Genomic DNA, 16,922 nt, shown 5'->3' on the forward strand with positions numbered 1-16,922 from the left:
CCAAAAGAACACTCAACACTGTGGAAAACAAAGAACTAGGGCTTTGGAGCAAGACAGATTCCATACTCATTCACCAGCTATGTGATGTTGGGCAAGTTATTTAATCTCTGAGCCTGTTTCTGTAACCATATACAAAGACATCTATGCCTGTGAGTGTGATTGTTAGGATTAGGGATAATAGGTTAAGTTCCTAGCATTGTGCCTAACACATAATAGGTGTCAATCAATGGTTGCCAATATTCTTACAGGGTTGGGAAGTGTGATTTCTTGGTTGTAACCCACAGTTATTCAGCAAAGGCAAGCTGGAGGATACATGCATTGTTATAGTAGAGCTCCTGGGTAGTGGAACTCTTCTAACTTACCCTCTGAGTGTGACTTGCATTCATTAGCTGCTGACACCCACTGTTGTACTGGCAACATGGAAAGCTCTTTGCCAGGGCCATCTACCACCTCTGTGAGGCTAGATTCATCTGGCTACTTACAGGAAGACAATGCCTTTAACCTGGAATGTGCAGAATGTTAGAGTTGAAAGGGTCATATGCTGGCCACCAGCTGGTGCACCATGGACCCCTGGTTTCTCCAAATTACTGCAAGTGTTCCAAGTGTCTATCCAGCATCATCTGATACAGAATAATGTCTGCATATATCTATCTATATGCACTATTCTTTTATTGGTATGATTAGTAGAGTGTAAATTCACTTCAAAACATTATCAAATTCTTAGTAGCTTTTCGTCATGTTGTATTTTTGCTGTCAGCCATTTAAACACATGACATCTGGGTTGATGTGTGCTGCAAAGGATCATAAAATTCTTTGACATTATTCAGCAGCCCTCATGCTCAGAAAATCAAGAACTGGTGCTCTCATTTCCAAGGTCCAGGAAAATGTGGAACATATAAGCTTATATAGCTTTAAGAAAAAACTGGGTGAAAACTCTACTAATCCCTAGTGCAGAACTTCCAACAATGCAAATGTTTGCATCATTGCTTATGGAAAAAATCTGTGGAAGTATGTAGTGTACAGATTGGTATGCATGAAGTTGAGTATTGAAAGAGCATGGGTTATATGAAAGACATTTAAAATGGTATCTGGCACATATAAAGCACTCAATAAATGATAGCCATTATCATGATGACTATTCAGTAAGGAGTGGTTTTGTCACTTTTTTCTGTCTGTTGCTCAGGTAACTTATTGCATCCAAGTATAACATTTTAAGTTACGTTTTTTGTCACTCAGGCAAGTACTTCTATTTTCACTTCATAGTCTCAGAATGGGAGTGGGTGTATATTTTTTAAATTTCTCTTCCAGAAGTCTTTAAGGAGTAGAGGCTATCGCCATCAATACTAAGGCTAACTTCTGAGCCAGGTCCTTGTAGTGCATTTTATTGTAGCCTCAGACAGCTACTGGCCTTTAACTTGTTTAAGACAAAGCTCAGTTTTGTTATTAAATTGCCCAGTAAAATTTGATATGTTTCTGTGAACTGAAGAGATGAAAACATTTACTTAAATGTTTTTAATCTGTACCCCCACCAAGTTCCTCTAGACCAGAATCTTTATTAAGAGGTTTAACAATAGATCAATATTTATTTAAAATTTGTGCCTGGAGATTTGATATCTCATTTCACAATGTGGCCCACAGGTGATAGGGAGCAGACAACATTGACTGAGAGAGATTTATATCTGAATATACAAATTTAGTACCTATTTCATAAACTATAAACCATCCAGATTAATCACAATGATCAAATGCAAAGAAAGGTCCCCTTGGGTTTTTTGGGTAAATTTAAGACAAGCTTTATAACTGTGTGTTTGGTTCCGAGTTATCTTCAACATTCATATTTAGTATGAGTTCCCTTGCTTTATTTAGGAATATGATTTCTAAACTAAAGAAAAGAATATGTGGAATTTGCACTTGTACATGTCCAACCAGAATTCTCTTATAGGGAAGTCGCCCAAGGAAATGAGATAAAAGATCCAAAAGCGGCAAGCACTTCTCTGTGCTGAGCATGGCCATTATAAAGAAAGCCAGATGACTAACAGTATTTTCCATAATTGATTCCTATTCCGTCAGCTGTATCAGGCAACAACTTGGTTGTTTCGTGTTCCAGCCATCAGGCAGCAACCTCATTGAAGGGAATCACCACAGGCCTCTGTTTCTCCAGAGAGAGAACCTTCCTCCACTATAGTAAATGGACTCAGTGGTTGAGGCATCCAAGCCACCAGTGGGATCTTCCTCTGCTATTGAGAAGAAATAACCTGGTATAGAATAAATACATCAGGGCCTAGCCCTATACAAATTTTTTATAAGTTATGTCTGCATTGTTGCCCCCACCCAGTGCTCTGTCATACCCTTCAGAATTCACCCAGTGCCCAAACTGACTATTCCTTAAAAGCCTACTTCATGCCTCACCCAAGCCTGCTCTGCTCAACCAATTTTCCCTTATTATTTCCCACTGTCAGAACATATCAGCCCTGTCCTCCTAATCCCTTAAGACTTTGATGTCTATTCGATTATCTATTCAAATAATTTATGCTAAAATATGAGTAAGTGGTATATTTATGCTAAAATATGAGTACTCCCCACAAGGAACATATTTGCATTTTAACAGTGGCTTTCAGTAAATGAGAGGACTCAAATACTATGTATTCTGAGTGTCCTGACAGGTAGCAGGAGAGTTCCTTCAAGAATAAGCAGTCATTTACTCTCACAGTAAATATCTGTAGGGCATTGAACCAACCCTGAACAAAAAAAAGCACAAATTATGTTCTCACTCTACATCAGTTGATAGCTGCATTCAAAGAGGCGGGACTTCTGTTTTCATCCTCCCAGAAGTCTGTGGCACTGGAACAATTCTTCAAAGAAAGAGAACAGACACATTTTAATAATGGTACTAATTTTGACAGTTTTACAGCTGCAGGCTTCCTTTGGGGCCTCTTTTAGAAATAAGTGCCCCATTAGTAATGGGCACAGAAGTTACCAGAGAGAGGGATGAAGTGTGGTAAAGAAGGTTGCAAAGAGAAGAGAAGAGATGAGGAACAGTATGATGAATGGAAAACAGAGTGAAATCAGCAGTGCACTGAAAATGAGAAATGTAAGGAGATTTCATATATATGTATTTTGTTCAAAAGAAATAATAAGGTAGATTCTGAAATGGAAATAAGCAACCTCTGACACGCAGAAGCTGGGGAAGCTGGGTAGCCATTTATTTTTTGGTCAATCTCTGATCCCATTACTTTCAGCTAAATAGTGGCTATGATATTGCCTTGTTTTTGTTTTTGTTTTTGTTTTTTAAAAAAGCACTCAACATACCACCTCTATTGCCAAAGACACCCCACCTTGCCCAACCTCAGTTTCCTGGTGTGCTCTAAGAGACAGTTTATGGTTCCACTTCTGTTACTGTGTGCAAAATTTTGCAAGAAACAGGCAGTCCTACCCTCCTTCATCAGGACACTCATATATTGTTTCAAAGCAGTTGGTGACATTGGCAGCTTATTAGAAAAAAGATTTTTATAAGTGTATTATATAGGCTGTTTTGTTGTTTTTTAGGGGACAGGGAGGGAGTTTGAAGTGTCACCTCCTTTCCTAAAGGTCATCCATTTTGCCTCTTACTTAAAATTCAGAAGTTAGGGCCATTGGCCGTGGGTTAAGGTGTGTGTCATTTGATTACATTCTCAAAGAGAATTATTAGCTATATTGAGAAGCATTATAGTAGGTGGCTAAAATTACAGACTCTGGAGCTGTGTTGCTGGGATTCAATGTCTGCTTTCCTCTACTTACTAGCTTTGTGACCTTGGGAAAGTTGATTAACTTCCTAGGCTTCAGTTTTATCATCTATAGGAATGGAGGTCATAAGTACAGTAATTTCTGAGTGACTTAACATATGAAAAGTGCTTCAAATAGTACCCGGCATACAGTAAAAATACTACTTACGTTGGTTTTAGGAGAACTAAACTGACTGTCTTTTATATTCATATGATGAGAAAATTGTCAAATAGTTGAATCTAATCAGAAACCGGAAGGAGGCAGATTTCCTGATGCATTGTTTCTGAGGCTAAATTCAAGTCTCCCTATGATGAACGTACAGTTTTATATCTGTGTGTGACTAACATTTATTGACACTGACTACTTTCTGTTTAAGTGGTTTACATATTTAATTCTCACGAAAACCTCATGTTGTAGGTACAATTATTATCCCCATTTCACAAATGAGAAAACTAAAGCTAAGAGTAAGTAAATTTCCAAACCTCCAAGAGCTAATAAGTGATATAATACTTAAAAGTTGATGCTTTTACCATGTATAAAAATGGACTGAAGACTGAACATAAGACCTGAAACTATAAAACTACTTCAGAAAACATAGGAGAAATGCTTCACGATACTGGTCTAGGCAAAGGTTTTACAGCTAACATGACTTCAAAAGCACAGGCAACTAAAACAAAAATAGACAAATGGGACTATATTAAATTAAAAAGCTTCTGCACAGCAAAGGAAACAATCAGCATAGTGAAGAGACAACCTGTAGAGTGGGAGAAAATATTTGCAAACTATTCATCTGACAAGGGACTAAAATCTAGAATATCCAAGAAACTCAAACAGCTCAACACTAATCATTAGGGAAATGCAAATCAAAACCACAGTGAGATATCATTTCACCCCAGTTAGAATAGCTATCATCAAAAGACAAATAACACCAGGTGCAGCATCTCACGCCTGCAATTCCAGCACTTCGGGAGGCCGAGGCAGGAGAATCACATGAATGTGGGAGATGGAGGCTGCGGTGAGCCGACATCGTGCCACTGCACTCCAGCCCAAGTGACAGAGCAAGATTCCATCTCAAAAAAAAAAAAAGACAAATATCAAATGCTGGCAAGGATGCAGAGAAAAGGAAGCTCTTATACACTGTTGCTGAGAATGTAAATTAATATACATATTATGGAAAACAGTGGGGAAGTTTCTTAAAAAAAACTGAGTAGAACATATGATCCAGCAGATTTGTCCAAAGGAAAGAGACTCAGTATATCAAAGGGATATGTATTTTTATTAAAGCACTCTTCACAATACTGAAGATAAGGAATCAACCTAAATGTCCATCAATAAAGAAAATGTGGTGTGTATACATACATGATGGAATACTGTTTACCTGTTTAAAAAGAATGAAATCCTGTCATTTGCAGCAACATGGACGAGCCTGGAGTACATCATGTTAAGCAAAATAAGTCAGGCACAGAAAGATAAATACTGCATGTTCTCACTCATGTGGGAGCTAAAAAAAAAAATCAAGCTTGTGGAGGAAGAGAGTAGAATTGTAAGGTACAGGAGACTGGGAAGGGTAGAGAGGTGGGGAGGATGGAAAGAGATTGGGTTAGTAGATACCAAAATTATAGCTAGATAGAAAGAGTTCTGGTGTTCTGCAGCAGTGTAGAATGGATAAGGTTAATTTATTCTATATTCTCAAGAAGCCAGAAGGGAAGATTTCACTGTTCGTGACACAAATGATAAATGTTTGAGATTATAGATATGCTAATTACCCTGATTTGATCATTACATATATCAAAATATCACTGTCCCCTAAATATGTACAATTATTATATGTCAACTAAGAATAATAGGGGAAATAAGTAACGGAACCATGTACTCGCAATTGTCAACAAAAAAGAAAGTAAATAAATCTGCCAAGCAGTACACTTGGCCTGTATGGAGGAAATTATTAACATTTTCTGAAGGACATCAGATGATATTAGAATAAATGTCAGAACAAGAAATGTACAATTAGTCAGGTTTGTAAACAAATATATACGTGTGGTACAAAGTTTATATAATAAGAATGTATCTAAATTTATAACAGTGAGTCAAATGGAATTGGCAAAGTCTGATGGAAAACGTTTGGTCACATTTTTTGTGTTTAAATTTTTAAAGAACATGTATCTGTGTATAAGTGATACAAAAATTAGAAAATAATGTAATTCATATATTTTTAAAAGTTGGTGCATTTAACTATTGCAGTGTCCCCCAAATATGCTTGCAGCTAACTATCTAAATGCATTTTGTATAATAAGATAATTCTCCCCTTTTTGTCAGAATATAGTAGAGCAAATGAAGTATGCTTCATTTATTCCTCACTCCCTGGGTTGTTGGTTTTATGCCATGTTTCAGCCAGAATCAGGAAACTCCAGGGCCTTAAAGAGGTTTTCTCCTCATAAGTGCTAGTAGTTATTTGTGGCTCAGTATTATCCAGACCCAGTGGGAATAGTTTTTATACAAAAAAAAAAAGCAAATATTTCTCTAACTCGTTTTTTACATAAGAAATAAATGCTGACTTTGTAGAATCATAGCGGCAAGTAAACAATGCCTGGGGCAAAATAGCATTGCAAAGGAGAACACTGGCTCAGCCTCATGGTGATTCCTGGCTTACTGTAGGGCATGCTCTAAGAGTGAACATAGCCGCAGAACAAGATGTGCACCATTGTGCTTTCTAGACAGTGAAGAAAATTTACTCATCTCCATTGCCTGCTGGCCTTGGCGTTCCTGTAACTGCTCTCTGTTCTTATTTAATCCTTAATTAGCCTGTCTCATAATTATGTATGACTTGGAGGACACCTCTGGTACACACTCAGAAGTCTGAGTCTTCAAATAAGATTACTCAACACACATAAGTGGAACATTTCCATCTCCTTTTGGCAGTGAGCAGCATTTGCTGTTATGTCCCTCTGCGTGTGGTGAGATATAGCTATCTCTGATACCTCGGGTGAATGACAACACCAACCTATTATGAGATTTCTCACCTCTGAATTCCTGTAGGATTTGCAGTCTGTAACACACAGGTTCACACTGATTGTTCTCTAGCAGTTTTATGTGTGAAGAGGCTGGGAGTACTAGTGTGTCTCCCAAAGTGTGACTCAGTACTGGGCAATAGTAGGCTTAATAAAAAAAAGAATAGAGAGGAAAGGAGGAAGAAAGGTGTGTGATTGCCTTATCTCCCAAATTAGATTGTTGGCTTCTTATCCCAGACACCATATCCTTTTTTCTATCTCCTTTAATACTTATTAGAATATTTGGCAAACTGAGTATGCAGTGCATGCTTGTGGCATAAAGGCCTAAGGTTTTATTTAATGCATAGATTATCTCAAAAAGATCCCATTTCCACTCACTTGAACTAAATGCAGCCCAAAGGAAGTAGCATTTTCTGTAAATGTTATTGAAATTTTATTTACACTCAATTGACATATCTCTAAATTAGTTTTAATTTGGCCTCTCATAGAACTGTAATCCTCATTTCAGAGAACAGATCTCTAAACTGGTGGTGCGATGAAGATAGTTATGACAACAGAAGTGTATGTAGCTATAAAACATAGATATTACTCTAAAGAAAGTACTAACAATGAAATCCTATACATGACTAAAGCATTGCAGTGACTAAAAACTCATTCTGACCAAGGGTGATGGCCTTTGGCCCACTGACTAGAGTTGAGAGGTGCATAATACCTTGCCATTGTACCTCTGCCAAAAAAATTAGTTGATTATACATATATGGGTATGTTTGTAGATCCTCTCTGTTCTATTCAATTGAGCTATAAACATTTCTACCAATGCTAAACTGTATTGAGAATTATAGCTTTCTAGTGGAATTTGAAATCAGGTTAGGTAAGTCCTACAACTTTGTACACCTTTCTTAAAATTACTTTATTGTAGAACCCTTCATTTCCATATACGTTTTAGACTCCATTTATCTAGTTCTACAGCACATCAGCCAGAATTTTTGGTTGTGAGTGCATTAAATCTATATATTAATTTGGGAAGAATTGCCATATTAATATTCACATATTTATGATTTTTTTCAGTCAAGTTTTGTAGTTTGAAGTATAAAGGACTTGTCTTTTGTTAGATTTATTTTTAGGTATTTGCCTTACTGGTACTACTATAAATGGAGTTTATTTTCCAACTGTTTGCTGCTTACAAGAATACTTTGTGTATTTTTGCAACCTTGTAAAATTCATTAATTCTAGTTCTTGTTATAAACATTCCCAAAGATTTTCTATGTAAAAAACATCAGATTTTCAGATTGAAAAAGACATAAGAGAACACATGAAAAACTGAGAAGCAGGTATCAGAAAAGAAGTAAAATTATTTCCAAGAGATCCCTTTGACTAGAATTGATGAAAAACAGGTATCCTTGCTTTGACCTCAAAAGAAAACAATTTAGCGTTTCACCATTTAAGTGTGTAATGTTAGGGATTTAACTGTTTGTATATGCCCTTTGTCAGGTTAAATAAATTCCTTAATATTTCTAGATTGTTGAGTTTTATCATTGGGTTTGAATTCTTGTCCAATGCTTTTTCTGCATCAGTTGGAATTATCAAGTTTTTCCCTCCTATATTCTGTTACTCTAGTGAATAACATTGATTACTTTTAAAATGTTAAACCAACCTTGTGTTACTAGGACAAGCTCCACTTGGTTATATGTTATTCTTTTTATATATGACCGTAACTGTAAGTTCCACATCTGTGGATTCAACCATCCAGAGAGAGTTTTTTTTTAAATAGATGGTTGTGTCTGTACTAAACATATATAGACTTCCAACAACTATTACATAGCATTTACAATGTATTATGTATTATAAGTAATCTAGAGATGATCTAAAGTATGCAGGAGATTTAAAGTATACAGGAGCATGTGCATATGGCAAATCTACACCATTTTATATCAGGGATTTGAGCATCCTTGGATTTTGGTATCTGAGGGGGATCCTGGTACCAATCATGGATCCCAAGGGATGGCTGTATATGAATTTGGTTATTGAATGTCCTCCCCAAAGAAAGACTTGGGAAGATTAGAGTGGTCAGGAAAGAACTCTCTGAAGAGAGAATATTTGGGCTAAGAATGAATGAAGAGGAGCCAGCTATGCAAAACTGGAAGAACACTGGAGGCAAAGGGGAACACTAGAGGGCAAAGGGTATACAGTACAAACAAGCTTGCCTCATTTAGGGGACTTGTCCTGCATTTGGGGACAAAAAGAAGCCCATTATGGCTGGGATATAGTAAGTGATAGGGAGACTGGACAAGATGAGGTGGATGAGAGAGAGACAGGGCCAGATGCAGCAGAAAAAGAGTTGCCAGCCTCTCTGGTACCTCAGCCACTTTCCAACCTTTCGGAAGCCCTAAGAATTGTCTACCAGAGTCTACTCAGTATCTGCTAGGCACATGCAGCTATTTAAATGTAACTAACTAAAAGTATATAAAATGAAAAATTCAGTTTCTTGGTCACACTAACCACATTGTAGGTGTCCAGTAGCACATGTGGCAGATGGCTACTTTATTGGACCGTGCTGCTCTAGGAAAGCCAAAGGAGAAGTAATGCCAAGTTTGCTTAGCCTCTCCTCTGTAATTTTCTCTTTTAAAGCTAGAATCAGTGTTTTTCTATTTAAATGGAAATATATGTGGTACCTAGAAAACTAGCATGTGGCCTATTCCATATGCATATGTTCTCACGGATGTTTTTTACCTGTGACAGAAAAGATGAGGAGGACTGGTAAATCACAAGCATTCTTAACCTCATTATAAATACATTGCAAATGTAAAAATGCAAAGTGTGGAAATCATGAATGTGAAAGTGGCTTTCAATTTATTTTAATAAGCGTTTTCTATGTCTTATTGTAACCTAGGGACCTTGCTGCAAGAAACTGCCTGGTGGGTGAAAATAATGTTCTGAAAATCAGTGACTTTGGAATGTCTCGTCAAGAGGATGGTGGAGTGTATTCATCTTCTGGCTTAAAGCAGATTCCCATTAAATGGACAGCACCAGAAGCTCTTAATTACGGTAAGAATAGACCACTTTTTTTTTTTCTTGGTAGTAAAAATGAACGGCATCAGCACAAAACATTCACAAGCAAAATTTACAGGGGTAGCACAGAATGCAAGTTAGAATGATTTAAGGATCAACACAAATGAGTGAATTTCATACCTTTTAATTTGTTGAAATTATTGATCAGATTTCTATATGTAACATTGCTATATTAAAAAGGTAGATATAAGTACTTTTAAATATGACTGTACATCTGAGAGGGTTTTTAATACCAAAAAAAATGACTTTGTAATAGATTATACACAGAGTAAGTGTTGCTGTGGCTCTAGACCATTTCTTTCAAATGTCTTATAATTGGTCCAATAACCTCATCTAATGTTAGGTTCCTAAAATATTAAGTCAATGAGTTCTGTAGTTTCTCACTCTGAAATCGATGTGGTTTCTTAGCATCTCAGTCTGTGGAACTGATATAAATCTTGAGCAAAGAAGGAGATGGGAATTATATTTTAAAACAGCAGGGATTTTTTTCACTTGAATTTTTATGTGTCATTGTAATTGGAAATAAATATAACTTGCATTATCTGTGGTTGGGATGAAATGGGCCATAACAAGATGAATGACAACTCAAGAATTTAAGAGGAAAAAAAAAAAAAGAGTGTGCTTTAATTAGAAATTACATTTTCATTAAGGGAAGCAGCATATGAGCCATGGCTTGGTGAGTGGGTATGGTATGTTTTGAATAAAAATGTAAAATGATTCTTTGTTGATTTAAAATGAAATATTACCTCATTATGGGAACTAATTTGTAAAGCATTTATAAATGCCTTAATTTAATTCGTAAATTAGAGAAAGCTTTTTTAAAAAATTGAGGTGAAATTCACATACCGTAAAATTAATTACTTTAAAGTGAACAATCATTGGCATTTAGTACAATTGACAATGTTGTATAACCAGTACCTCTAGTTTCAAAACATTTTCATCATTCCAAAATAAAACCCTGTCCCCAGTAAGCATTTTCCCCCGCATTCTTCCATCCCCTTGCCCCCTAGTAGCCACCAATCTGCCTTTTATTTCTGTGGATTTACCTCTTCTGGGAATTTCATACAAGTGGAATTATACAATATGTAATATCTTGTGTCTTGGCTTATTTTACTTAGCATAAGATTTTTGAGGTTCATCCATGTCATATCACGTATCAGTACTTCGTTCCTTTTTAGGACTGAATAATTCACTTTATGGATATACAACCATTTATTTATCCATTTTTGTATATTTGGGCAGTTTTCAGTTATTCTGGGTATTTACTAGAAGTCATGGTAATTTTACATTTAACTTTTTGAGGAACCACCAAATGTTTTCCAGATAAAGTTTTGAATGGAATTGGTTTGGAAGTTGATTGGGGCTGACACAGCTACCACAGATACTAACCCTCACCCTTAGTTTGTCTTTCAGTATGTCCACAAGAGAGGTTCTTACGAGCTTTCTAGTGACTGCAAGCCAGTTCCACTATTCCTTAGAATCTAGAGAAAATGGCAGACCTGCTGTTTTCCATAGTGATTCCTCTCTGTGGTGATTTTTATTATTAACTCTAGGGTCAGATTATATTACTAAGGGGAATGATCACAGAATAAAAGATTATAATACTCATATTTACACAAAGGTTTTTGTCAGATGACAAAACATTTTCAAGCACTAAGGAAGCTGTAACTGGGTTTGGGAGTCCTTAAAGTCTTACCAGTAAAATCCAACTCTAGAATTTGCTCTCAACTCTGTTTGCCAGATTTTCTGTGTTATATAGCCTTTAAAAGTCCTCTTACTCTTAAACAGTTTGCCAAGTAAAATTCTGCCTCTGGATCACAGTGTACTTTTTGAATTTCAAGCTGACTAAAGTGTTGTATTTACAAATTAAAGTTTCAATTCTGGATATATCTAACAGCCAGACCTAAAGCATTTTAAGTAATAAGGACAAGTCTAAAGAGTTTTTTAAATTGAGACAGGGCCTTACTGTGTCACCCAGGCTGGAGTGCGATGGCATAATCATGGCTCACTGCAGCCTCCACCTCCAGGGCTCAAGCGATCCTCCCACCTCAGCCTCTGGAGTAGCTGGGACTGCAGGCATGAGCCACTGTGCCCAGTCTCTGAAGATCCTTGATCTATAGTGAGGGACTTTTTTTTAGTAGCCTTTAGTAAATTTTATAAAACATAGAACAATTTAGATGACAAGGAAGGAGAGATTTTGATATAGGAGACGTTTGTAGTATTTATTACCCAGTCCAATGAGAGAGTTCCTGACTCTACGGGCCTTCTCCTAGCAACCCAGAGAAGTTTAGTTTCCACAGACTAAAATTACTGAAGATTGACTCTAAATCCTAGTGTGGGTTTTGTTTTTTGTTTTTTTGGTTTTTTTTTCCTGAGATGGGGTTTTGCTGTCTCCCAGGCTGGAGCGCAGCAGTGCGATCTAAGCTCACTGCAACCTCTGCCTTCTGGGTTCAAGCAATTCTCCTGTCTCAGCCTCCCCAGTAGTTGGGACTACAGGTGCCCACCACCACGCCCAGCTAATTTTTGTACTTTTAGTAGAGACAGGGTTTCACTATATTGGTCAGGCTGGTCTCAAACTCCTGACCTCAAGTGATCCACCCGCCTCAGCCTCCCAAGGTGCTGGGATTACAGGCGTGAGCCACCGTGCCCAATCCAATACTTCTTTCATATGTGAAAGTAGTATATACTCTTTCTTCACTCTTGTCTCAGAATGGGTGAAACCTCAAGTCTCCCATGTAGTATGGGGTTGGGGTAGATGAACGAAACCTCAAGTCCAAGGAACCTCTCTGAAACTGTCTTAGGGTCATAGAGCCATGATCATGCCACTATACTCCAGCCTGGGCAATAGAGTGAGACCTTGTCTCAAGAAAAGTGAGGGGTTAAACCTGTTGTCACTGCTTTATCATAAGTGTTGTTTTTGTATATTTGGCTTAAAAAAAAAAAAAAAGCAATACTAAAGGGCCTTCCCAGCCCTATTGCTAGCCAGATCATTCTCCTTCCTAGATGAAAATACTCTTGATACAGTCTCATACTTTTCTCATAAATGGCTGAGAAATCTTTTTTTATATGTCTCTCTCATGTACTTTTAAAAAAAAAATACAAAATGGTAGAATACTCAAAGCCTGTTTGGCATGTATTGCTACCATCCTTATTGACAGTTGTCACCAAAGGTACTGTTTTTATGAAGGGAAAATAGAATACTGATCTCCAACTAAGAAATCATCTATTTATCATCAATTATTGAACAGAAATTTTCCTTTTGTCACCTGGGTATTTGGAGCTGATATATCCTCTAATTAGTTATATTAGCATGATGTAACTAAGTACTGTGAAATGGGAGGGAGGCAGAATTTTTGGTGAGCAGATTTCCCAACCAGTTATGCCATTAGCTGCATGACCCTGGCAAGCCATCTACTACTCTACGTAATTTCCTCATTTGTAAGATAAGAACGATAGGACCTTTTCCCTATAGAGTATTGTGAAGATCAAATGAGACATAGAAAAGTGGCAAAATTCTATACAATTGTAAGTTACTCTTGGTCTGTTAAAATTACCCAACAAAACCAGGTTCAGAGATCCAGGTTTAAGAGCTAGGTTATAAGCTTTCACATCTGAAGTATGATCTTGATTTATATGTAATATATGTCTTTATTGATCTCTGCCCAGATACCTTACAAAATAAGATACGAGTCTGTATAACCTACATTTTCTTAAAGAATTAGTCTTAACTTGTAGCCATAGAATGACTTTCATGAAAAGTATTAAATTACTGAATGCCAAGCATGAAATGAGTTGATAGGCAGACAAGAAAATTAATCTTCCTCCCAAGAATGTCCATAATTACTGTCTACTAAGAAGGAAGCTAATTCACACAGCTGGAGCTGATAATCAGTTAGTTAGTACAACCCCACTCTGATGTCAGAGCAGTTATTATGGCAGGCATACTCTTGTTTTCACTAAGTACTTTTTTTTTTTTTTTTTTTTTTTAAGAAATGCCATCCTATTTTAAAGTAACTTGACAGTTTTGGAGGAGGAGCATTTATAAATCCTGCAGTGGCGGAGTTAAGACAGGAAACTACCTGAGGGATAGAAAATGAAATAATTTAAGAAATCTTTAACACCACTGTCAATGGAGTTTAGTTATGATAGTATATGTAAAAGTAAGTGAAAAATACAAATATTTTGGGAACATCTTGGAAACTCAGCTTCTTGGAGAGGCTGGAGATTGGCAAAGACTGATCCACTTCCCCTCGTTGATTAGAAGATACCTTGTGCTGGTTTGTATCCCTGTGCTTCTCTAGGAGACTACCAAAAACATTCTAAGAGCTTAGCTCATGTAGCTCAGTAAAACAGACACACCCAGATATTTCAACAAAACAAGGCACCATGTAATTTAAAGATGTTTTTATTAGCCAGCTATGTTAATTTCCACTGTTTAAAACACACAAAAATATTTTTTGTCAATGAAACTATCAGTGGAGAAAATGAGGCCTTTAAGAGTGTGAGAACCTCTGTAAACAGCAATGAGTGAGAAATGAAGAAACTTGCCTCATTGCTTTACGTTTGTTTGTAATTTTAATGGAAAGAAAACGAAGCGGCATAAGACAAAATTGCAGGAATCCAACTTGGTTAATCTCCTAGGATTGATATGTAAAAGCGTATATCTTTTTTATATAAACCATCTATCTCGTTCAGATACTCAGATACCACAGGGAAAGTAAGCTTGCACACTGGCTGAATATTAATTCTTGGGGGGAGGGAGAGTGATTTGGAAGCTGGTTTGATTAAATTAGCAGCCTGAAGAATATTTATTTAATTGGTAATATTACTAGACCTGGAATATAAAACCAGTAAAGAGAATAGGAAGACTGCATATCGAACTCCTTTGGTAAGTTTAAATATAGTCATGTATCACTTAGTGACAGGGATACACTCTGAGAAATGCATCATTAGGCAGTTTCATCATTCCATGATCATAGGGTATACTTACAGAAACCTAGATGATATAGCCTACTACACATCTAGGCTACAAGCCTGTATAGCATGTTACTGTATTGAATACTACAGGTCATTTTAACACAATGGTAAGTTTTTGTGTATCTAGACATAGAAAAAGTAATGTGTTATATGACATTACCATGGCTACCATATCACTAGGCAATAGGAATTTTTCAGCTCCATTATAATAGGACCATTGTAATATATGTGCTCCATCATTGACCAAACATTATGTGGTGCATGACTGACACAGACATACATAACAGGAAGGGTCGCCTACTTGTCTACTGTGCTTCACTAGGGTTGTGGTTGTTGTTCCCCTTCTAGGGAGATACAGTTCAGAGAGTGACGTGTGGAGCTTTGGCATCCTTCTCTGGGAGACCTTCAGCTTAGGGGTTTGTCCGTACCCTGGAATGACCAATCAACAAGCAAGAGAGCAAGTAGAAAGAGGTGAGCCAAATACATTCATTGTTAGTGTTCATGTCCAGCCCCAGGGGTAGGCGGTGCTTACAGTGTGTCTGCTTGAGGAGAGGGGTGTTAAATACTGTTCAGCTGTGTTATGAGACCATCTCTGGGGTTCAGAAGCAGATTTATCTAACATCTCTGCTCTTTACTTATATATCCAAACCCTTTAAAGGATTCCAATGCAAGAGAGAGGTATATAGGCTTTTCTTCCACCCTTTCCCTGTCTGGCAGGATTGTGCTGTTCACTGTCGTTAAGAGAAATAGGGTGGTGTTTCTCAAACTCTTGTATTCTATGCCAGATAAACCTCCTTTTAAATAATATTCCAAATTGAAATGTAGTTAGTCTTCAGGAAGTTTTTGAGAATGTGACAACATTGTAGCACTTCTGAAGAAACCCTTTGGGGTTCCTAGACCGCGGATGGGAATAACTAAGTAATGGTGACATGCTTGCATGCGCTTGTGTAGTGTACAGTCTCGACAAAAAGAAGCTCATGATAAAATACAATGCCCTAATGTCTGGGCCCCAGTGAGGGGCGTGGGTGTAGGAAGATGCCTTTCTCTTCCTTCCTATCTTCTCTTACCTCTCACACACTACCCAATGCACTGCTGAAATACTGCCAAGCAACAGACTGTAAAAGAATATGACTCATACTCATTTTTATTTCCCTATTGAATTCACATTTACAAAATCCTCATCTTCTCTTCATCTTGAAAACCATAGGTTGTAGAGATGATTTTTTAAAACTGCTCACAGCATCTAGTTCTGAAAGTGAATACTTAGAGCAACTAAAATATGCATTTGTATGTATCTTACATCAGACTTTCTGAGAAATGAACAAATAAAAAATGTTCTTTGAATTAGAAGTCTACAACTCTGTAATATTGAATTCTGAATCACCTGTAGAAAATAAAAAGTCAACTTCCCCAGAAATGGATGTTTTGTTTCCATATAACTACAACATAAGGTACTAAAAGTTAATAACTGCATAATGCCCTGTGTGAACATCTGTATCTTATCTCCATTCTAAATTCTCTGTTCTCCTTCTCTTGGGTCTTCAGGATACCGGATGTCAGCTCCCCAGAACTGCCCAGAGGATATTTCTAAAATCATGATGAAGTGTTGGGATTATAAACCTGAAAATCGCCCTAAGTTCAGTGAACTTCAGAAAGAGCTCACTATCATCAAGAAAAAACTCACATAGTGACAGGATGGCACCAAACCCAGCCTTCAGGACTCTGTCCTCCAGCAGAGTAACGTTATTGTCTTCATTAACAATGAATTTATACCACATTACCTTTGACAGTCTTCTACCATTTTTTTTTTTATTAACTGGGTGTTTTAAAAGCATGTTCCACTTGTAAAAAGTCAAACGCAAATTTGTTAAAGAAATAAATAGGCAGTCCTACCAAGGGCTTTCTTAGCTAACCATAGCAATCCTACCATTTCAGGCCATTGCAAATGGAAAAGCACAGGCTTCTAAGTGTGTGAAGGATAAAACATCTTTTTCACATCTTGTTTCTACTTCAGGCACAGTTTGTGGGCTGCCATCCTATGCCACAGACCCTACTCAGTTGGTGCTATAAACAGTATTGGTAATGCCATGTTTGCAGTACATATTC

General features: G+C 37.1%; 1 protein-coding gene across 1 annotated transcript in view; it reads left to right on the forward strand.

The window, feature by feature from the left end:
• The window catches only part of FER (fer (fps/fes related) tyrosine kinase), a 435,538-nt gene extending 418,942 nt beyond the window's left edge, over positions 1–16,596 (forward strand). Inside the window, exons 18-20 of the mRNA XM_011949316.1 lie at positions 9,661–9,815; positions 15,165–15,287; positions 16,362–16,596. Of these exons, the coding sequence (XP_011804706.1) occupies positions 9,661–9,815; positions 15,165–15,287; positions 16,362–16,504 (421 nt within the window). The 3' untranslated portion in view covers positions 16,505–16,596. The remainder of the gene's footprint in view (positions 1–9,660; positions 9,816–15,164; positions 15,288–16,361) is intronic.
• The last annotated feature ends 326 nt before the right edge of the window (positions 16,597–16,922 follow it).

Source organism: Colobus angolensis, unplaced genomic scaffold (assembly GCF_000951035.1).
Source record: "Colobus angolensis palliatus isolate OR3802 unplaced genomic scaffold, Cang.pa_1.0 Scaffold298, whole genome shotgun sequence".
Taxonomy (NCBI): domain Eukaryota; kingdom Metazoa; phylum Chordata; class Mammalia; order Primates; family Cercopithecidae; genus Colobus; species Colobus angolensis.